This window comes from Syngnathus leptorhynchus, chromosome 6 (assembly GCF_054491065.1).
Source record: "Syngnathus leptorhynchus isolate UIUO chromosome 6, UIUO_Slep, whole genome shotgun sequence".
Taxonomy (NCBI): Eukaryota; Metazoa; Chordata; class Actinopteri; order Syngnathiformes; family Syngnathidae; genus Syngnathus; species Syngnathus leptorhynchus.
In genome coordinates this window covers 2,844,782-2,868,790 of record NC_141200.1, presented here as the reverse complement: position 1 = coordinate 2,868,790, position 24,009 = coordinate 2,844,782, and the positions used below count along the sequence as shown (strand labels likewise).

General features: G+C 43.2%; 1 protein-coding gene across 1 annotated transcript; it reads left to right on the top strand.

Annotated features, from left to right (window-relative positions):
* The first annotated feature begins 273 nt into the window (after positions 1-273).
* Positions 274-23,089, top strand: ptprq (protein tyrosine phosphatase receptor type Q). The gene is made up of 48 exons (XM_085914221.1): positions 274-710; positions 847-978; positions 1,345-1,598; positions 2,460-2,571; positions 3,132-3,240; positions 3,317-3,431; positions 4,315-4,384; positions 4,468-4,667; positions 4,827-5,055; positions 5,185-5,313; positions 5,384-5,530; positions 5,681-5,844; positions 6,132-6,588; positions 6,709-6,870; positions 6,933-7,112; positions 7,187-7,294; positions 7,673-7,954; positions 8,024-8,305; positions 8,549-8,669; positions 8,734-8,879; positions 8,943-9,091; positions 9,195-9,366; positions 10,874-11,194; positions 11,260-11,535; positions 11,686-11,837; positions 12,064-12,205; positions 12,971-13,234; positions 13,313-13,660; positions 14,062-14,171; positions 14,256-14,442; positions 15,118-15,356; positions 15,500-15,569; positions 15,990-16,148; positions 16,242-16,485; positions 16,559-16,632; positions 16,934-17,033; positions 17,455-17,583; positions 17,824-17,868; positions 18,169-18,195; positions 18,432-18,513; positions 18,594-18,684; positions 18,850-18,926; positions 19,002-19,136; positions 19,212-19,337; positions 19,501-19,646; positions 19,785-19,920; positions 20,639-20,762; positions 20,883-23,089. The coding sequence occupies exons 3-48, from the start codon at positions 1,539-1,541 to the stop codon at positions 20,918-20,920; spliced, it is 7,236 nt and encodes a 2,411-aa protein (XP_085770347.1). The 5' UTR covers positions 274-710; positions 847-978; positions 1,345-1,538; the 3' UTR covers positions 20,921-23,089.
* The last annotated feature ends 920 nt before the right edge of the window (positions 23,090-24,009 follow it).

Genomic DNA, 24,009 nt, shown 5'->3' with positions numbered 1-24,009 from the left:
CTCGGGGCGCCGCGGGGATTGGCGCTGACAGAGAAAGTGGCGACCTCTCTGTTTGTCACCTGGGGACCCCCACCAAGATAGGTGGACACTTATCAAGTACCACATCCGTCAAGCACCACTTGATGATGTCATTTATCTGCCAGAAAAAAAATTGTCTTTCTTTACATTTGCGTCAGATTCCGGGCTCACCTGTTAGTTACTAAGCAACCGCTGTCAGCACATGACAGATTGAATTTCCAGACGTTTAAAGATGCATGATCCCCGGCCCGTCGAGACTCGACGAGGAAGAATGGCCAAGCATGCTTCAACATGAACGTGACTTTATTCTTTATTTGAGACTTTATTCACACTCACCATGAAGTCCAAGGGAAATGGAGAATACGTGGTTCTTTTATTTTGAATAATGTGCTTTTATTTGATGTGCGCACGCGGATGAAAAATTCATATTATTGTCAACTTTGACAACATTGTTGATCAACTTAGAAATATCTGTATTTTAACTCAACTGGACCAAAATGACCATATTTTTTCAGTCCTTGCAGAAATATTCGGACACTGCGTGGTACACATTAACTCTACGACCGTATCTGTCAGCCGGAAACTTTGACTTCCACGGAGTCACCGTGTCCAACACTTCCGTCACCGCTGACGTACCGGAGGAAGAGAGAGTTGCCGTGGTTACGGGACTGGCGTGATACTGCACATACAATGTGAGCGCCTATAGAGAAGAGGACCAATTGGGGGGGTGCTCTGCCTTCTTGACCATCGCCATGGTACACGTCAAACCAGTGAAGTGCCCACAATCTTCAAATGTTCATTGATGTCTTCCCTTTTCTTTCTTCTAAGTGCCTACTCGTGCGAGGATAGTGATTGCGTCCGCACGTGCTTTCTCAAGCTGCAAGGTTGCGTGGATCATCACGAAGTTGACCTGGAAACTGAATCTGGGGAACCTTACAGTCTCAAGATGGATATCTGCAGGTACATTGGGGAGTACACCATCATTCACACTCACGTTCACAACTCTGGGCAATTTAGAGGATTCAATAAATCGAAGATGATTTGAACAAAGATAGTTATTCGATGAGGCAACTCTATTATTAAACAAATAATGTTTAAGCATTATTTTAACATGTCATGCAGAACCCCCCCCCCACACACACTTTCAGCCATGCTCCACCCCTTCCTGGTTCCTTCCGGCTACCAGGTGTCCCATACCCCCCCCCACACACACACTCCCCAAAATGTAACTCTACCCAACACACACATACAGCTGAGTAATGGATCTCATGACTAATTGAGTCGGCTTCATGAGCTCAACCCTGAATGTTTTATCTCCTCCAGCAGATAATGAAAGCATTCACTGTCTTCCATCCTGAACGCCAAAACTGGAGCGCTGGATAGTTCCCCCATGACTAAATCTGCCACGTTCAGTCATGGCACAGAGCGGCCTGTAGGCATTCTTTGGCCGCCTGGATTACTTGAATTGACTCCGGATGCACTAGAGTGACTCAACTAAACCTTTAATTGGGCTTTTTGTCATGGCCTTCCTTCATCGCATCCTGCTGCTTACACTTTGCGTGGCCCTCATTCACTCACAGGTAAGGCATATATATATATTATATATTCAAGCAATTTCTAGCTACCTTTAAATCAATCTCGCTGTCTATTTAGTTACATCTTTTACTCTAGTTTTGCTCTCAAGCTTGCTCTTTCTCTACACAAGAGTCACTTAAAGCTAATTGAATACCAGAAACACATCATAAATCATGCACAATGCAAACGTTGTGCCCTTTCTATACTTTAGAATTGGAAAAATACGAGGTGCAGCTGCAAAATGATGACGTTCTATTCTTGTCTATTCAATTCACATCAATTATAAGAAATAATTGCCTCCCTTGCAGCATCTAATTAAGTAGCAGAATTTATGGAGTGTATAGGTACTAGGTACGTAATATTGTACAAATAATAGTTAAGTGGCAAATATTAAATGATGGCGTCCATAGGTCTGTTTGGCAATTTGTTCCCATCTTTTTTTTCCCCCAAGTAGAATCAATTATTGTCTTTGTCTGCACTTTTGTGAGAGTGCTTTCCCCTCTGAGGCGTTCACTTTGCTTGACAAGCCGTTGTTTTCCCTGACACATTTTTCCTCCGCAGCCTATTATTTCTGCTTTTATGCCTTATTGTCACTCCCATCCTCTCTCATGTTCTGACAAATTACGTGTTGCTTTCCCCACATAAAACAGAAAATAAACCTTCACAAATCATCACATGCTATATTTTATACTCGTCTTTATCTGCCAGCGATAAGTCTAATCAGCATCGTTCGCCTTGAGTAAAGATAAGGCATCATTTCAATTAAAAATGAATTCAGATGAAGCTGATAATAGAAAGGAATGGGCCCTTAAACCTCTTTTCCCACATTGTTGATGTGTGATATATCGTCGCTTTGTTTACCTCAGGCTGATGTTGAGGGTGTGAGTCCCTCCACACAATACACAACCACCGTGTCCGCAATGTCTTCAACCATCATCAGCCCGGGAGTCAGCCGCATGATCAACACCAATGAGAGCGGTGAGACATATCAATGTTCCATTTTTGAGACTGCAGTATGTTTCTATTGCTAACAGTCAAGGTTGCATTTCAGTACCACTGAATAGAGAAAAAAAGAACAATTTCTATTCCTCATTTAGTTTTTTTTTTTCTAACTGAGTCATCATCACATTAAAGACAAAAAAATAATGTGCCAGTGTGTGAGTGAATGCGACTGCTAAATTCCTTTCTGTTAACTTAAGCTCAATGTGTTTGAACTACGTGATGAATGGCTCAGCAGCGAGTGTCTTGAATGTCACTTTTAAGTGAAGCCTCAGATCCGCGGCAACGTGAACGCGGTCCCACGCATACTTATTCTTATGCTTTTCATAATGCTGTCCTTTTGAGTTCTCAAGTGCTATTTTTCAGTAATAAAATGGAAATTACATGACAGCTTAAGATAAAAGGGGATGAAAAGTTCATTTTCAGTGACTAATACGCACGTGGTTATACATTTACAATGGTTATACATGTAACTTTTTTTTTTTTTTAGGAAACTTTGTGACCTGTATTTTCTTTAGTAACAAAATTTCCCTCTGTAGTTCCTGGTGCACCTTCAGGACTAAAAGGGCATCCTGTAGGCTCCAACGGGATTCTGCTCTCCTGGACCATGCCTCCTGATACGAGTGATATTGACGGATATTTTATCAGGTATCATTGGTCGCTCTATTTAGCAATGCACCTTGGTTCAGAAAATAAAAATTGAAATCTTATTAATACTTCTTAGGTACAAGGAAGTGTGTCCCTACCCGGATCCTGTCTTCACACAAGTAACCAAGTACCTGGATGTCCCAGAGACTCTGCTCACTGACTTTACCTCGGGTTCCACGTATCACATTCAGGTACTTGTGCCAGTGGTCACTATCCAATGCAAGACTAGTCATACTGTATGTGAGCGTTTCCTGCTGCCCATCAGGGAATCAAATTTGTGGCTTTCTAGTCACAACATTTTATCAGGAGACATACCTAATATTCAAAATGAAACGGACAAAAACAGGGTGTTATTTCCCAGTGCCTTTGAGTAAAGCACAAAACCTTGAAACTACTAAATGCAGTTAAGTGAATGGCCATACAAGTTTGTTTTGAAGTCTATCTGGAATGTGTTCAACATCTATCTCACACCGATCCCGCAAGCGGTCTCTCGATCGGGCTCGATGTCGGTATTTGATCCCGATTGCATTATTAATCAGGTAAACAGAGCTATGGATCAGCCGGGGCTCTTTTCACAGTCTGTTATGAGTGAATGAATGTGACAGTGCTTATTAGTTTGGAGAATTCATTAACCCACACTGACCCTTATACAAATGACATGTAAAAAGCCCAAGTGGCACACTCTTTGATTATTTGTGTGCGTGCGTATCATTTTACCACATTGGAGTTGTTAAAAGATACCCATTATCCATTTCTTTCAGTGTTTTAATAACTGTCTGGTTCTTCAAAAATATTGTCACAATCAAGAATTACAGCACTCTTTACTTGAAAGTGGCTCTGGCTCTTCACCAAGCAGACCCAACAGGTCATCTGTGATATAATAAACCGTTGTGTAACAGTGGGCCTGTTATATAGAAAAATATTTGTTTGGTCAAACAGGAAATTAATATATCCAACTATTTGTATACGAGCTATTAAAAAAAGTCAACTTCATATGCCCACTTAGACCTAAGGCACATTGCCCCATAACGAAACAATCATGTGATATAGTCCCATCCAAATGTTTGTCTTTAGGTTGCAGCCTCTTCTCCTGCTGGCATGGGACCGTTCAGTAAACCTGTCTACACAAAGACCAATGAGTCCCGTAAGCACACACACATAATTCTCCATTTAAAAAATGCAAGTATGATATGAATACAATCGTGTGTTTGTGTGTGTCGACTGTAGCTCCAGGACTGGTGACCAACCTGACCGCCTTTGCTCAAAATCACACCTCTGTGCTGGTCAAGTGGTTCCTGCCACATCGCATCAACGGCCTCATCACAAAGTTTTCCGTCAAGGCCAAGCACGCTCGCACGGGCCAGACGGTGCGCAACCTGGAAGTCAACGCCGAGGACATCATGATGGGAGCGCTGCCTCACTGCAATGTGCGCCCTTTAAAACCAACCTGCTTATTTTTAGATCGGTCTTTTCCAACCTTTATTAAGACCCGCCGGCACTTGTGAAAAAATGAAAAAAGTTGAGCAGCTTCATTATGCGACTACTGTAAATATTTAAATTGTTCTGCCTGTTATGATGTGTTTTAGGACGCTGCGGATATTCTGTCTCGAGCGACCATCAGCCCCTTGGAAATGACGGCGGTGTCTCCGGCCTACACGCAAGGGGCCGTGCCCTCCGCGGCCGCTTGGAGCGTGCCCATCTTGGTCGGGGTGGATCAGCTACGGCCTTATACCGCTTATCTTTTCGAAGTGTCTGCTTTCACGTCTGACGGGGAGGGACAAATCGCCTCCACCATGGTCCGCATGCCAGAGTCAGGTAGGGCGGGGAGAAAAAAAAAAAAAGAAAGTTTTTATAGGCTCAATTTACACTACAGGTCCAAATGCCCAATTCTGATTTAATGCCCTGTCTTGTTTTATTTTCCTACTATATGTTTTCGCACTACAGCCCCAGAAGATGCTCCACAAAACCTCTCCGTATTGAACGTGACGTCTCGATCGATATCCCTCGCCTGGAACTCTCCCAATATCATCACTGGGAAATTCACCTATGTAGTCTTCCTGTACGGGCCTACTGGTCAGTGCATATTGAATCTGCATGAATACACATCCGTGAAATGTAATTTGACCGTCTCTTTTCTTGGTAGGATACTTGTACGAGAACAGCACAGCGGACATGCGATTCTCCTTAACCGGCTTAGCTCCGTACACAAAGTACTCGGTGGAGGTGGGGGCCAAAGCGGCCGGAGAAGTTGGTCCGGTGGCTCGGAACGATGTGAGGACGTCGGCTGAAGGTGACGGCGTTTGTGTATGTCAATACATGTCAACCTTGTCTGATAGGCCTTTGCTGATTTTGTTTTTAAGAGAGAAAAAAACAAAGCTCATATTTGACCTCAGTTGTCACGATTTGTTGTACCGCTTAAACGATTGTATCGGTGGTGCAGCGCCCAGCGCTGTTCAGGACCTGGTGGCGTTTGCAGAGGATGCCGTTTCGGTCCGTGTGAACTGGAGAACTCCGGCTCGGCCCAACGGTCCAATCACTCATTACAGATTGCAGGTCCTTCTGAACGACACGCTGTTACAAGACATCACCCTCGTAGGAGAGCTGGTAAATGGCTAATGGTTGCAAAAGCTGCCAACAAAAAATTGGGGTGAATTTGGCTTTTGGATGAGACTAATATGCACTTAAACCTTTACTGGGATACTCAATCTGACCTTGTCTAAACATTTGAATGCATCTCTAACGTCTCAGTGTGGACCAATACATTTCCAAGGTTCACTTTTATGCCTTTAAGGGACTCTGAAAATGAAGTGCACTTGATCTAATACTGGAAAAAAATAGACACGACGTTTTGTGACTTGTCTATCTGTAAACTATCCAATTCTTCTCAACAGAATGCCAACACAACTGGTTCCTATGAAGACGAGTCACCCAGCCCCGATCAAAATGGCGGTCCAGGGCGGCGTAGGAGAAACATTGAGCCGGGTCAGACCTCCACCGCTGCTCATATTAACCCCACGCAGTCGACCGACATCACCTCCTTCGGCTTGACTTTGACTCACCTCACAACTGCTGAGCAAAACACCGACGCTCAGACCGACCAGAATTTTAACCCCTCTGTCGCCCTCATGGTCACAGAAACACCCAGCGACACTTACCGTTCATTTCAGCCGCCCACCATAGCTTTTTCTTCTACGGCTGTTCCGCCTGTTACACTTCCATCCTGGTTGAGGACGCCAGATGACGACGTGACCGCCGAGTCGTCCCGCCTCACTAACACTCCGGGCACCTTGCGCTTGTCCACCCGTCAGGGGTTTATCACAGCACACGCCGTGGCTTCTGGAAGTTCAGGTGCAGCCTCTACTACAACTAATAAAATTGCTCACAAAAACCATGAAATAAATACTGCACTGTAAACAACCAATAAAACTAGAGCGCAGTGGCCTAAATCATTTTTATTTATCTGTCCAGGTGTAACCGTACGAGAGGAGATGATGGACCTGTCGACGGACGAGCTCTACTACCTGGTGTACGACCTTGAACCTTTCACAGAGTACACGTTTAGGGTCGCCGCTTCTACTATAGTAGGCGAAGGACCGGCCGCCGACATCACCGAGAAGACCCGAGAACAAGGTGAAGTGCTGTAATTTGTATTTACATGCCTTCATGACAATAATATGATTGGTGTCGTGTAGTCCCCAGCTCAGTATTGGAACTTTCCTACCAAAACATCAGCTCCACCTCCATATTTGTGAGCTGGGCGCCGCCACTCAACCCCAATGGACGAATCACACATTACACCGTCTACGGTCTGGCGCTGAACAGTGATCAGCGTCTGAAGTGGGTTACAAACTCTACTAGCATACTGATAACAGGTAGCGCTCTCACTCTGCGGCATTATAGTTCGACATACGTGTCATGGTGAGATTTGGAAATATATCCTTTGCAGATTTGGAGAAGTATACTGGTTATATGCTACACGTTGCGGCGTCTACGGCTGTGGGCGAGAGCTTGCTATCCCAGGAAGATGGCATCCTGGTTCTCACATTAGAAGATGGTACGTTTGCTGTATTTGTCCCATTCAAGATTGAAAAAAAAAAAAATGGAATACTAAAACAAATTGAACTACAATTCTCAAATGACTGATTTCCCTCTTTAGTGCAGATGTACAGAAATAATGAAAGAAATGTGTTTAAAATGAACCCCCAAAATTCATAAAATTTAAAATTAGGGTTGAGTTTTGTAAAGGTTTTGTTTTTTCTAAGCATTGTATTGTTTTTTTTCAATGGAAATGTTTGTTTCCATTTTTGTTTCCTTTAATGGGAAAGGTAAAACATAAAATGCCCCAAAAAAGTTGGTCTCTCAATATGGCATGTTTTTATCTATTCCCGGCGGGTTGGTATATGAGCTACGTTAACTATCATTTTTCCCTCAGAACCGGATTCCCCTCCACTAAACCTCACGGTGGTGGACACCAGCTCGTCAACAGCCACCTTGACTTGGTCCGCCCCGGACAAAGCCAACGGGGTGATCCAACAGTACACGGTCCTCTACGAAAACCGGTCGTTTTCCAATTCAGTGAACACCTCCAGCAACAAAGTCACTCTGACGCACCTGAGGCCTTTCACCTACTACAACATCTCTGTGATGGCCTTCACACGTTTCGGCCATGGCAACCAAACTTCGGACTATTTAATTGTGTTGTCTGGGGAGGATGGTGGGTTGATGGAAAATTCAACAAAGTCCTGTTAGAATCAATCCTCACAGAATCTTGTTTTGTTTCCAGTGCCGGGCAGTCCTCCATACAGCCTCGGCTACGAGTCGCTCAGTCCAAACGAGGTGAACGTGACCTGGCTGCCTCCGTTGGTGCCCAATGGCGTCATAACTCACTACAGCTTGGAGTTGTGGAATTCCACCCATTACCTCAACCTCACCTCCCCTACCAACTTCCTGCACTTGACCCACTTGAGGAAGTTCGCACGCTATCGCGTCACGGTGCAGGCGCACACTCGGGCCGGGCCGGGGAACTTCAGCACGGAGCCGCTCAACATCACTACGCTGGAGGATGGTGAGATGGACAGATGGACTGATGGGGAGGGGTCAAGTAGAAAGTCTTAATTCCTTTATTTCTTCTCTGCATCTTTTCCTTCCATGTGCTTTTTCTTCCCCCCATTAGGTCGGCGACAATTAACCTTTTTTTTTTTTTCTAAATTCTAGCACCAGAAGACTCACGAGCGTCCAGTGCCACAGTTTCTCTCTTGATTATATTGTTGTTGTTACATGAATGGACAGTTTCTCTCCCACATCACAGCTCCAGACACGCCTCCTCAGTTCTTCCACGCCAGGAAGTTATCCAACTCTGAGGTAGAGTTGTCCTGGCAACCGCCCCTCGAAGCCAATTCGGAGATACTCTATTACATTGTGAGAGTGTGGTGAGTTTCTGTTCATTGTGGAATGATGAAACTACAAAAAGCGTTTAGCTGACGTCTTTTCCAGGAACGAGACAATGGATCTACTGCACAATGAGACTGAGACGTCAGTGGTTATTAACATGGACCTTGAAAGTCTCTACAATGCGTCAGTCTCCAGCTGGACAAGGCTGGGAGACGGAGGGATGAGGGCCTACATTATTTCCGACGCAGGTAACAGATGAACGCGAATGCAGTGAACACATTGATGGTCTCTGATCATCATTTGTCCTTCAGAGCCCCTTGAACCACCCCAGAATGTGACTTTTGCAAACATCACTACCTCCGCTGTAACCTTGCTGTGGTATCCACCCACCGAACCAAATGGGATTGTTATCGTTCACTATACAATTTACTACACTCACAACAGCACGACGGCCAAGAAGGTGAGACGCATGAACCCAAGGAAAAAAAGAAAAAAAAAATTAAGTTTGAAGTTACCATGTGTCCAAAAAATGCTTCCACTCATGTCAGTTTGTCCTATTACAGGAAGTTCCGATTTCAGATTTGATTGTTCCTGTATCACCTGACACTCTCCTGTCCTGGACTCTGACTGGTCTTATTGGGGGCACTAACTACACAGTGTGGATGACTTCCAGTACTGTACTTGGGGATGGAGGAGTCTGGAGCGAGCCACTTACCTTGCTCTTACCGGAGGATGGTCAGTCCCATACACATCAACACCGAGTTACGCAACATAAGGAATACGGGCACACTCTCACCGGCCTTATTAAATTCACCTACACAATCTTGTAAGAGCTGATTGAAGAGGGAAAAAAAATAGTGTTGATCAATATGGCGCATTATCTTTATCCTTTCGGCTTTTGAATTTCAGTCTCACGACGAGCATATAAATGAGCACATCTCGTCGTAGTTTCACTGGAGGCCACGTCTGCACACTTTTTTCAACACTCTCCTTCCACCTCCCCCCCAAAAAATGACATAAAAACTCAGCTCAGGCTGCTCTGTGAAAGGAGATAACTCCCCGTCTAGCAAACTGTCTTTTTTTTTTTTTGTCCTGAGGACAACCAGTTTGTATTTCCTTTCACTTAGCAGGATGAAAGTTAAGTGGGATTAGAAGGGGGAAAAGAACAAAGCAAGAGTGCAAAAAAAGCACTTGATGTTAGACGAATAGCAAAGGCTGACAGGTCTCGTGAGCGGGATTTCGCACGCTGCCCTCGTGCTGCCGTTGCCTCGTTGCCATGGGTACGGGCATTCTCCCGCACGCATGTGATATTCACTTGAACCCTGCTTTGATGCTGTCAAGAGGCTTTGTTTTTATGTGATTTTATAAAAAAAGAGTGCAGATGGCTTCCAGTGCTTTAGCCTCAATCTAGCAAGGCATGTAGTTGCAAAAAAAAAAAAAAAATGCTTCTGAAATGATGACGCCTGGTTTACTGACTGTGTATCTCTGCCTGTGATCTAGCCGCTCCACTCTCGGCCGAGCAGCGGACCACCACGCCGCCTTGTCTCTGCCACTCAGCCAAGCCCAGCGGGGGGGTTCGCTCCCCCCCTAGGCACTGACCCCACATATACGTGGCCTACCTCCCTCATTGATCTTATTCCATTTACCCTTCCCATTCTTCTCAGGTTTAACATGCAGGATGAGTATTGTCTTCGCAAGCTTTTTTTCCCCCTTAAGGCAAATTTCCCTTCTAAACGCCACTCTTGTTCTCTATCACACATTTCCATATGTTTCTGTTGTCTCCTGCTAAGCGCAACACTCCTGTTATAATGTGACAAATGATGACTGACTCCTTCACATTAAAGGAGACATATTTAGAATTCCCAGGTATCGTAATAACATTATCAGGCTTAGCATTTAGTATCTGGGTCTTCGAACGGGGGTGTTATGTCACAATAGGCCGGAAAAATGAGCGCCGGATAGACTGCAATTATCAGTGCCAAATTGCCAATACAACAAAAATCAATGCAGCTCTTGCTGACATTTTTGCTTTGACGTGATATTTTTTTCAGACAGTGTTATCCGGCCAGTAAATGAGAATAATGGTGTCAAAATTTTGCAAAATTCTGAGCAGCACCCTAGCTATTTTTTATACAAGCTATTAAATATTCAATTTTCCATATGTCCCCTTTAATGTACAAAAAAAAAAACTGTCACTCAATAAAATTGGAATCTAACACCATCCCACTCGTCTTCCCTTCAGTTCCGTCCGACTCGGTCCACAACCTGACCGCTCAAATCTTCAGCTCCACCGCCATCATCGTGAGCTGGGACCCTCCCCTGGAGCCCAACGGCCGCCCCCATTACATCCTCACCTTGCAGGAGGCCGGCGTCATCCCCGCGATAACCAACCAAGCCCTTCCCGTGGTCAACAAAACCATCACGCGCACAACCACCGACAACGTCTTCCTCTTCACCAAACTTCGGAAGTATTTTCCTTACGTGTTGACCGTTACCCCGGCGACCGGGGCCGGCCCCGCCCATAACCACACCAGCACCATGTACCTGAGAACAGATGATGACGGTTAGTCCAAAGACACAATCCATGCATTGTTCACGCTTATGTGACATACGTGTTTTTGCCCTCAGTCCCCAGTTCCGCCCCATTGCTGGTCTCCGCCGCTAACTTGTCGTCATCTTCCATCGCTGTGGCGTGGCAGCGTCCCCTGGAGGCCAACGGGGAGATCACAGAGTACACCATCACGCTGTTTGGCCCGGGCGGATCAAACACCATGCAGACGCCCGAGAGCTCCTTCGCACTTACCAATCTGTTGCCGTACACGGCTTATAACCTAAGCATCACCGCGGCGACGCGTAAAGGCTCAGGGCCAGCGCTCGTATTAATGCTGCACACTGATGAGGGAGGTAAGTGAGCGTGTGTGTCCTTCATTAGTGTTGAAAAAGACCTTGAATCATTATTTTCGGTTTTTAATACGACACAAAAAATAGATGTCACTTTTCATTTCTGGAAAAATGATTAATAATGCAATTACTTTATAACATTTTGTGTTTCAGGTCCCGTGTCCCCTCCCCGCAACTTGACCATTTTCAACCACACGGCCGTGTCAGTGTGGTTGAGCTGGGAGCCTCCTCTGGAGCCAAACGGGGTGGTCCTGCAGTACGGCTTCCGGATCCGAGAACTCATCACACACACCGTCACACACCGGGTAGCGTCAATTTCACACGCCGGAAGCCCTCTCCGTAATAACGAAAACACGGAGGTGCACTCGGGAAAAAGACACACGTGTTGCATGGATTAGTGGCTCTAATTTCACACTCCAGATGCCACTGGAAGTTAACATTATATTCACCCGCACGTGCGCAAACAATAAGATATCATCAGCAAGTAATCAGGATTGGATGACTAACGTGTGTGTGTGTGCACTATTACAGAATTCATCCGGTCCATCAACCACTGAGTACATCTCCGGCTTCAGGCCCCATAGGTCCTACGAGATCAGTGTTTACAGTTACACGCGAGTAGGCCATGGCAACCAGTTTAGCAGCCCGGTGACCTTCACCACCAACGAGTCGGGTAAGAAAACACTAGAATAGTCACATTTTCTGGAAAATATCAGCAAAAACACACCTTACTTTGTCAATAATTATACGACAATCTTATGCTATTCCCTTTTTCTGTCACAGAATAATTTTTCACCCCTTAATTATACACATGACACCGCATAAGACAACATATATTTTTGGGTGAATTTTTTCAAAAAATAGTTACTGAGTGGAAAATGAAAAAAAGAAAAGGAAAATAGCACTTGCTATTAGCCGCCGCCTGAGTGACGTGAGGGAAAAATAGCAGTACTGTAATGCATGTGAGCGAGAAGCGCCCGAGTCGCTGATACCCTTTCGGTTATTCATTTAACCAAATGAATCAAACGCACACAGTATACAAAATGAGAACAATTGCAGGAAGACTCACCCCCAGATGCTCTCTCAGAAATATCCAGCCAATCCAATCCTGCTCCATCACTCACTAACCAAATACTCATACTACAATTTGCACAGTCACAAAAACATTTTATTTCTTTCCATTGTCTTTTCTAATCTTTTGATGTGTTTATACAACACAGGGCTATTTGTTAATTAGAAATTTCAAACCATTCCTTGTTCAAGTTTTGTATGTGTGTATTTGCTTATCTAGATCTCTATAATGTTCTGTACTCATACAATTGCCGCCTTGTTTTTGTCTGGAAAAAATAACCGAAGCTCCCCTCTTTTGGGAGACAAAGATGATTCATTACTTGAGCTAATATTAGAAGCTCGACATATCTGCTTTTTGTGTCTGCAGTGTCAGAAGCTGTGGGGAACCTGTCGTGTTCAGGAGTCAGCTGGGATTCCATTCAGTTATTATGGGATCCTCCGCTCAACCCCAACGGGCAGATCCTTTTTTATGAGATTATAATGGAGTTGGACTCGTACCAGGTCAACGCAGCAGAATACACTGTGACTGGACTGCCGCCGGACCAGGAGTACAGACTCACGGTGGCCGCGGTCAACTCAGCGGGATCCGGAGAGCCAATTAACTGCACCGCTTCGACTCTTTCCGAGTCAGGTAACGTAATCCTTCTGAGAATTGAAAACTCAAAAGTGGGTGTTAAATGTAATCCTTAATCCTGGTCTTTCTGTTTAGCTCCATCTGCCCCTCGCTTCCTCGCCGTCTCTCAAGTCACGGCCAAAAACGTGACACTGGAATGGGCTCCTCCACTTTCCATCCCGGGCCTTCTCAAAGAATACCGCCTGGTCACAGAGTTGCTCGACACAAAATGCGAACCCGACGGCCTATTCCCCGCCGAAGAACCTGCCTCGGATTGCTTGGAGTCAAGCGTCACCGTGTTGGTCAACGCTTCGGAAGCGGCCCCGACTTTCACGGTCCATCCTCTGGCTAAATATCGACACTACCGCTTCAAAGTAGCAGCGGTGACCAATGCAGGAGTTGGAGAATATACAGAGTGGATTTATGTACAAACCCTTGCAGGCAGTAAGATATAATCTCAACACACACTGGCCTGCCTCATTCTTCAAGTCAGCTGGGATAGTCTCCAGATCACCCGGATTCTTAATGAGAACAGACAGTATCTAGTAGAAAATGGATAGATTCCCTTAATTGCTATAGCTCGACCAAATGTGCCTCCATTAATTACTTGTATTTACATTAAGGCGAATACAGCCAAAGCATCCATCGAACCGTGCATTTAACTGTTGTTTTCATTATTCCTAACATTTCTGCGTTGATGCAACGCAACAGTAATCAGCTGTAATGTTTCTCTTTAATCTTTGAAATTAGAAGGTCCTGGGGGAATGGAATTAATGAGTTAAGCAGAAATGGCAAAGGAGGGGGGAGAAAGTGTTTATGTAATGATGTGTGTGTCTATCTGTCAGACCCAGATGCCCCTCCCCGTGATATCACAATACTACCTACCTCCGGCAGCTTTCGTATTGACTGGGACCCTCCGGATATTATTTCCGGACCGACGTCCTATCTCGTCCAGGTGATTGCGCTCACTGGCAGTGAGCAAACGCCGATAAAGTTGCTGTTCACAGTTTAGTGACATTTCCAACTCCTTCACTTTTAGGTGGACGGTCCCGGTTTGAATTACTCGATCATCCGAGCGCCAGGGGAGTTGACTACGGTGGTTGTAACCAACCTGACGGCGTTCTCGCTTTATTCCGTGATGGTCACCGCCTTCACCGGCTCCGTGGAGAACGCCGCCGAGGACGGGAAGGCCATCGGGCCCTTTGTGTTTCAAACACTCGAAGAAGGTGAGTGGGGAAAGTTGTGAAGAGAAAAAAAAAAACGACTGCTGAGAAGTTTTTGTAGCCTGCTACACTCTGACATTCTACCATATCAAATGGTTTATTTGGACTTTATGCAGCATTGATTATTTGCATTTTTTTAAGTGCGGGGCCAAAATATTCAGCGCTAATATTTTGTACGATAAATGAGAAATATATTTCACAGCAGACCATTTGGGAGAAAAAAATGACGGAAATAGTGCTATAAATAAAGAAATAAAAGAAAAATAACGGCATAATTCCATTGCCAAAGATTACTCACGCCTTAGAAATATGATGAGATGATGTTGATGATGAGAAGAAATGTTCTAATCCCTAATGCATTCTGTAAGATTTAATGGAAGATCATCTGAAATATAGTTTAACGTAATAACATAGCCAAGAAAAACTAAGCATGGAAAGAATATGTTCCAAAAATAGTTACTGTTTATCTACCAGAAACTAATCTCTAATCCCGAATGACGTAATTAATTCCCAATTACCAACAATTTGGTCATAATAACATGATGGGGGGGGGGGGAACGATTTCATATTTTGAAAATACATATTATGCAACATGCCTCAAATGACTGAAGCAACTCTAGTTTGCTTATTGCTGACACAGGTACTACACAGAGACAATAAAAGCATTTGTGTCTGCAGAGCCTAAAGACCCACCAAAGAACGTGGTAGTGTCCATCATCCCGGACGAAGTGAACCGGGTCAAGGTGACCTTCACGCCGCCGGAAGAACCCAACGGAAAAATCACATCCTACTATGTGTACGTCTACGAGAAAGAGCTCCTGGTGAGAAACGTCAGCTTGAATACCACCCAAAATGCCGACGACATGCTGACTGCCGTCATCGACGGCCTAAAAGGTGGTCACGACTACAGTATTCAGGTGAGGGGGCGGAGCTTGTATTCATTACTGTTTAACTGCGTGTTGGTTTCCATCTTGCCTATCTGTCATTCGAGCGCCGTTGTTAAACCCATAATTCGTCTTTGTCCGTGACGTTCTCACTCATCCAATGTGTTTGTTTGTAGATTTCCGCAAAGAACGGCGCCGGTCGCAGTCCACCCAGCCCGCACGTCCAGATAACAACAGGAATCAAAGGTACGGCAATTCGCACTTATTGCCCGGGCATGCTTGCCCGAGCCTGTCTACTTCTGACACTTCTAAATTGAATTCCCATCTGGGTGCGCCTTGAGGAAGAGCATGCGTTCTGTCACGGTTCCAAGCACATCCCGCCCTTGTCATGTTTACGTAAAAATGCTATATTTACAGAGATGATAGGACTTTGACACTGCCACAAAAAAAAAGCTTTTGATTTTTAAAAGTTGACAAGATCATCACTTTTTTTCAGAATCAATACTTTTTGTCACATATTTGTTTTGTGGTTTGCTATAAGAATATTTAAATGTAAAATGGGTACTTTGACTCAAACATTGGGAAATACTGCTTCAGTGTATGCACACGTGGCTTTGTGTGTTTGTGTGACTCAATAATGCTGATTTTTAGTTTCATGTTTTGCAGCACCGGCCAAGCCCGCTCAAAGACCCCAGGCAGCGCTCGGCCACAGAGGGGTTGCCATGGTTACCCACAAGAGTATCACCATCCGCATGCCGGCGTGTTTCTATAGTGACGGCAATGGGCCAATTGCAAAAATTCAGGTCATCGTGGCTGAGTCAGGGGGTACAGTCTTCACAAATGTCACTTGGAGTCTGTTGGACTTTGACAAATGCTCGAAAATAATATATTTATGCTTCCCATTCTATCATGTCACAGTGAAGGATGCCGCAAACCTTACGACCTGGAGGAACGCCTTTTTCAAACACCCCGGCCCGTACGTGACGGACCAGGGCTTCCCCAACCCGCCGTGTCCGGGGGACACTCGCGGGTTACCCGAAATCCTCAGACGCAATCGCACCACGGCGGAAACGTATGTGATAGGAGAAGGCGACGAGTGTGTGCACGAGAACCACACGGACCCGTTGTGTAACGGACCTCTGAAGGCCAACACTGTCTATGTGTGAGTGGATTGTGTTCCATCATGTGTTTTTTTTCATCAATCAAAACGAAACTAAATTGTGTGTATTCAACAGGTTCAAATTCAGAGCAACCAACATCATCGGCCAATACACTGACTCCCAATACTCTGACCATATTAAAACTGCAGGTACGCACACAATACACAGGTACGGGTGCATTTCAATCAATTGGAATATTGCTCATTGATTTCTAACTTGACTGCAACAAGTTTTGCTGTAGCCAATCAGAGGACAGGAAAATGCTGACGTCGTCGAGAGCCAGCACATCAGCAATTGCCTCTCACCATTGAGTCACGACACACATCATCATGATTTAATAAATCACATTTTCTCCTAGATTCAAATGTGTTGAGACGCACCTTTGAATACACAAGGAAAAATGGAATGGATCCAAAATGAATGCTTGACAATCCTTTTCTCTCCCTGTAGCTTATGGGCTGCTGAGCAGAGACGAGCAGATCATCTTGGGTGTACTCCTCTCCTTCTTCTTGGCAATGCTGCTGATTGTCATCATCTGTGTGTCCGTCAAGTAAGGACATGGAAACCCTCAACGCCTTTTGTTGAATAATCCACAAAACACTCAAGAACTAATCAAAGCACTCAGGCTGACAAAAACATACAAGGACAATTCATGAATAGCAGAAGTAGGTTTTGTTTTGTTTAATATTCCTGAAGTATGTCACCAGAAGACCAGACAAAGAAGAAAATGAAATCTACTAATGCTGAAGCAAGGACAAATTGTAAAAGTAAAATGTTTCGAATGACAGATTTAGCATAATCCTTTCTGTCTTATAAAACTGCAAATTCCGTTGATACATGTTCTAGAATTTCTCACCAAAGAGGATTACTGTAATCATGTATGATAAAAAAAAATGCAAATAAGAGGAGAACCCAGTTGATTTTGTAGAATCAATTAGATTGTATGATTGTATTATTTCTTCATTCGCCAGGATCCACCAGCGTAAGAAGGAGGGCGGAACGTATTCCCCCCGAGAAGCGGAGATCATCGAGACCAAGTGTAAACTGGATCAGCTGATTGCTGTGGCCGACTTGGAGCTGAAGCAAGAAAAAGTCAAACGGTGGGCAGATTAAATACTGTACAGCAACATCGTGCAAATGTCAGCATCAAAATATTGATACATCAATCACCCAAAAATCCCTTTCAATGATTTATTGCTTTTTGTAATATGCTAAGAAAACCGTTTGAGTCAAACTCATGCTGCTCATATTAAAAAAAGACAATGAAGTTTTGAGGCGCCTTTATTATGGCTATTTGTGTAGTCTGCTTCACACACTCAGCACTTTTTATTGCCCACCAGGTATTCATCCTTCTTCTTCAGACGGAAGGAAATATACGTCATCCAGTAAGTGTTTCTACTTTTTTTTAATGTTGTGCCCCTTACACCAGTAGCTCACACGCACATATATATATATATAATTGAATATATCTATAAAATATATATTATTATATCTATACAATATATATTATTATATATATTATATTATCTCTATAACTGTTAATGAATAAAAGCTCCTTTACTTAAGCAGTCAAAATAAATAGGTTTCATGTAATGAGGATTTTCTGTGCAGAAATAGCTCTGACGCAGTTGTGATTAAGCTTTTTTTTTTTTCCCCTTTTTTCTGCTCCATCTATTTTCATCTAGACTTCTCAGCTACAGGAAATCGCTCAAGTAAGTCGCCCTGCATAAATAATGTATAAATGTGTATGAATAATATGCTGACAGTGGCTGCGGCATCCCAACACAGTGTTTGGTGCTGCTCTCTGTACGGAAGTGTTACTCTCACACAGGTTATCTAATGTTGTGGCTATTTAGTTTTCATGTGAGTCTGCATGTGTGATATAAAATCATCTGGAAAAATAAATACGAGAAACTAAGGTTTGTCCCTCACTTGAATTTTTCTCAAGGCCTGTCAACAAAAAGTCTTTCCTCCAGCACGTTGAAGATCTATGCAACAACGACAATGCCAAATTCCAGGAGGAATTTTCCGTAAGTGGACATTAAATCTGAGTGAATTCGATTTTTGTTCATTTATGAAATTGGACTCTCTTTTTTTTTTCCCCTGTCAGGAGCTCCCCAAACTACTTCAGGACCTGGCCACTACAGACGCAGACCTGCCCTGGAACAAATCCAAGAACCGTTTTCCCAATATAAAGCCCTGTGAGTACTTAAGACAAAAATAACTAGTACATACAGGAAGTCTTCAATTGATGAGTAAGATGTGTTTTTTTGAAAGTGTAAATGTCACATCACTTTGGGACTTTAGAGAAAAAAAATCCACGAACAATAATTTCTAGTTGTTGAAAATGAAAATGTTGTATCCAGATAATAACAATCGAGTGAAACTGCTATCAGAACCGGGAACTGCGGGCTCGGACTATATCAACGCCAGCTTTGTCTCAGTGAGTATCACTTGATGAGAATGCAGCTATTTTTTTTGTCTGTTAGTATGACTTTTATTTTTTTTTGCGCCAAAGGGCTATTTGTGTCCAAATGAGTTCATCGCCACCCAGGGTCCTCTCCCCAACACAGTGGCTGACTTTTGGAAGATGATCTGGGAAACGGGCACCCGCGCCATCGCCATGCTCACGCGCTGTCATGAAAAAGGCCGAGTGCGTCGCAATTACACGACGCAGACTTTATCACAAATCTGTCTCGATTTCAACACATTTGATATCCCGTTCTAGATTCGCTGTCACAAGTACTGGCCAGAGGACAACAAACCCATGTCTGTATTCGGTGACATCCTTATTTCAAAAGTATCCGAAGAAATCCTTCCTGATTGGACTGTCAGAACGCTTAAAGTGGAAAAGGTATTTTCATGAAAAGTCTACGATGAAATGTGAAAGAGGACATCTCGGTTAGGTCATTGAGAACAGATTCAAATTTGCAATGGTGACCTAGCTGCAGGCGGTAAAATACAAACAAAACATCCAAATTAAAACCAGACATCATAAATATGTTTTCACCCTGCAGCACGGACACTACATTTTAGTCCGCCACTTCAACTACACGTCGTGGCCCGAGCACGGAGTCCCGGAATGCTGCGGCACCCTCATCAACTTTGTCCGGGCGGTCCGAGGGCACCTGCACGAAAACACCACTATAGCGGTACACTGCAGGTACGCGTTTTAATTTTAATGAACTGATATTTGGTCTCTTTCCACCATCATTACCCAGACATCCAAATCAGACTGTGATCAAAAGCGCCAAATCCAACAAATAAAACGTAGTCATTGCGTGCGCGCTTGTCGCCTCAGTGCCGGCGTTGGCCGAACGGGCGTGTTCATCGCTCTGGACCATCTCATTCAGCACATCAGAGATCACGACTTTGTGGACCTTTACGGCCTGGTGGCTGAGCTGCGCAGCGAGAGGATGTGCATGGTGCAGAATCTGGTAAGCAAATACCATTGAAATGAACAAGCGGCACAAAAAGCGACACTTTCAAAATTAGTGAATATCCTCTTAAGTTATTTTGCCTTGCTTTTCAGCATCAGCAAACGTGTCTGTCGTTGGCCTACTTTTCTCATCATGTTCCCCTTGTGATCTCGGTGCCTGTGAGGCATTATGAGAAAATTCTCTTTTTCTTTTTTTGTACTAAGATGATTCTGGCAGTGGATTAAACGTGTATGGTGAGCAGGATTCCCCCATCCTGACAAAGCACGGCGCTATCCTTAAAATCACCCGGCTCGCTCATTACTTATGGATCACTTGTGTGTGCGCTTCTGTTGTTATTATCACAGCTCATTGTTTGATTGATTGATTGATTGATTTTTTAATATATATACATTGTGGGATTCACATTTGTTGCTCATTACCAGATTTAATTCTCCGTACACAAAGAATCCATTTCTGTGTGATGCGTCAATCCAAACTAAGGCTTTTTTTTTTTGCTACAACTCTTGTATTACATCCCACGAGATTGCGCAGGAGCATCTAATAAAGTATCGGGTGAATATGTGGTGTGCAAACCGCATAGTGAGAAGATGGATTGGGTACGCGCTACCTATTGTCCCTTCCGGCTGCATATGTGCGACAACTTGGCCTGATCAGCATGTTTTGCTAGTATTGCTTGCTATTTTCAGAAACGTGTGTGTGTGTGTGCTCGTGTTAGGCCCAGTACATCTTTTTGCACCAAAGCACGTTGGAACTGCTGAACAACAAAGGCAACAGTCAGTCCATCTGGTTTGTCAGCTACTCTGCTTTGGAAAAGTTGGACTCGCTGGATGCAATGGAAGGTAAACAAACAACACGCGCAATGTTTGTCACATATGTTGCAACAGGAAGCCTCACGTGACAAAAGGTTTGGACAATCAACTTTTTTTTGCATATTAACATCTTCTGTAATGTGTCTCCAGGTGATGTTGAACTGGAATGGGAAGAGACCACCATGTAGACGGACATTTTTGTCTGTAGGTGGCTTGCCTTTTTTGGGGTTTTGATGAAAAAGACGAGGAGAATCAGTCTTTGGAATGTTGCTACCTTCAAGGACCTTCTCAAAAGTAGGAACATTCTATTACATTTTTTTGCACTTATGGAGTCCGCCGCCTTTTGACTGGATTGTATTGTAAGCTGTTGTGTTTTTGTAAGATAAATGTATTCAGCCATATTTTCTTTATTTTCTACATCTTTCTTTGATGCCTGAATTGAAAGGTTGACCGCATTCCGATTTTTTTGGTTTCGAGCCTTTTCTCGAAAGTGATCAGTCAAAGCCGCTTGGATTTTTCTTCTTGTGTTGTAGTCTTTTACGGCCGGCCTTAATGCTTGAATGAGGGGCACCCTCGACGACTCTTAAGTGGAATGAAGTTGTCGCGGCCTTGCACTGTTATATTCCAAAATGAACACACTGTGATTCGTCTGTGTGTTTGTGTCTGAGAGAGGGAATTTAGATGATAATCAAATCGTTGAAACTAGGGCATATGAAAAGTAATGTTCCACTATATAGCAGTCAGAAAATATGACATTCATCATTTATCAATGCGAGCCATTTTGTGTGGCGCACATCCATTAGGTATTAAATAGTCGTGTTTTCGTACATTATTTGGACAATTAACACGATTTTAATGATTCATCTGTTTTCTGGTCATGTTGACTTGTTATCTGAAACCTGAGCAAATGTGATGTCTTATTCAAATCTGTTAGTTGGGAGGATTTTGCTACTTTATATTTTGCAAAAAAACAAAATGAATCACATTTAGACCTGTAGGGCAGCATGGAACTTATTATTGCAAGGAACATTTTTGGACCCAATCCAAACCTATGCAGACAATTTCCTCACGTAAATTCCTCAAGTGCTGTCACACTCGCTATTTCATCCCCCGTGCCGTAATGAATGAGTTCAGCGCCTGTGTGCTAACGGCACAGGAAAACCATTACAGGATGATTTTCTCCGTAAGCCCTCCATCCTCAGCACCCCTTTTATTCATCCGCCTGCTGCAAAAAATTTTATCAGTGCGGCTCCACACTTCAGAGTCAATATTGACAACACACAAAGATGCACAGAGAGTAAAAACTACTTTATTCTTTCATTCTCTCCAAACAAAGAAAAAAAAAATTAGAAATACTCTTTTTAATAATAAACATGTTGATCTTTAAGAAATCTTCTTTTGTTTTTGTTTATAAATAGCGTGAGGGTGCAAATATTCATGAATGCTTCCACAGTGAGGGTGCATGAGGTCCCCATGACAACCGTGGAGAAATGAGGGATGGAGGAGGGCTCAGGACAGGGAGGAAGGAAAGAAAGAAAAACTACAAAATGCAACTTTTCTAGAAATCGCTTGTGAATGCTGAAGAGAAAACTAGAGTTTCTAAAAAAAAAATTGGGAATATAAGATTTGAAAAGTGAAAAAAAAATCTGTTTTGACGATGTTTGAGTCTTATCAAAATGTGGAAGAAGGACAAAATCTGTAATGGTCTTCATATACTTTCAGCATTTTCCTGTGGGAAATATGGAACTCTGGGGAAAAAATAGTTGCCAAGTCCTGAATGAGCTGAACGTTTTGACTTGGAATGGTTTGAAACGATAAATTCAATACAATAAATTCAAATGGAGACAAATGGAAAGTTATGAAATGCGTCATACATCCCAAAAGAAGTCAACACTTTGACATTGTCAAATTTAAATGTTTCAATCAATTGACAAAACTGGAATAAATTGGAAATGTGCAAATCCGGAGGAGAACATATGTACTCTTCAGCATTCACACCATAAATAAATATTGTATAAAATGACATCTGTGGACGCAACGCTTATGATACAAACACAGACTAGAGCCGCTTGCGTCCATTTTGGAAGCTTTACATGCTAAATGGCTCTCATCGAGTCAGTGAGAGTTCAGAGAAAGAAAACAAAAATCCAAACAACAAAGCAGGGAGTAGACAAGCGTTTCCCTAAAATGGATCCTGCATTGATTTGGCTGCTGTGTTTGTGCGTGTGCGCGCGCATGTGTGTGTGGTGTGTGTATTCTCCCAAACAGCATAGCCCTTTGCACATCTCTTAATGATGATACAATACTACTGTAATGTCACGGTAATAATATCTGTGTTGCCGTGGTAACCGCTCTAAAACCTATAAAAGCTTGCCGTTTTCCCGCTCGGCTGCAGGACTTCGTGAGGACGCATCTGCCCGCCCACGCCCGATATTAGACGCCAATAATAATCCTAATAATAAATCATAACTATAGCTCTGTGTTTGTTTCTCTCTCTCTTTTAAACTAGATTCTTCTCTGTACAAATTCAGCAGACGTAGACACGCACACACGGACGCGAGATCACGTTCTCAGAATAGAATCTATATATTTACAATATATATTCTGTGGTGCAAAAAAGGTACAAGACGTGCTCGGTGCGTCTCTGCTGTACAAAGCGGCCCAACCAAAATGCCGTGTTTTTTTTTTTCCCCCAAACTTTTATGCAATCATCTTGCTGCTGCTGCATTTTCCTTATTTCCCAATTTTTTTATATATTATTTTATTTACATATATATTTTATATATCATATTATTTATATATTCATATTCAAGTATATATATATAGATGTGTATATATATATATATATATATATATATATATATATATATATATATATATATATATATATATATATATATATATATATATATTTCTACCGTGCCGGAACGTAAAATGTGCAAAAAGCATTTACGACCTAAGTCCACCAATGTGTGGAGCCATTATTTTTTTTCTTCCTCAACTAAAGCTATAAGTGAGAGTTTCCCGGCTGATAAATGGCCTTCAACAACAACGATATTCACAGTGGAGAAAGCCATTAGAAGTGAATGTACAAAAGGAGGAGAAGCTTGATGAATTATCCCCTCGGTCCTCGTATGAGCGAGGGAAATGCAAGTCAGGTAAGCCACTCCCGCTACTTCGCATCGGTTTTGTATTCAGGCCACACTAAAAAGGAATTTTATAAGTTAAAACGTAAATCAAATATCACAAGGGTAGCAAGGTAGATATTATTTTAGGT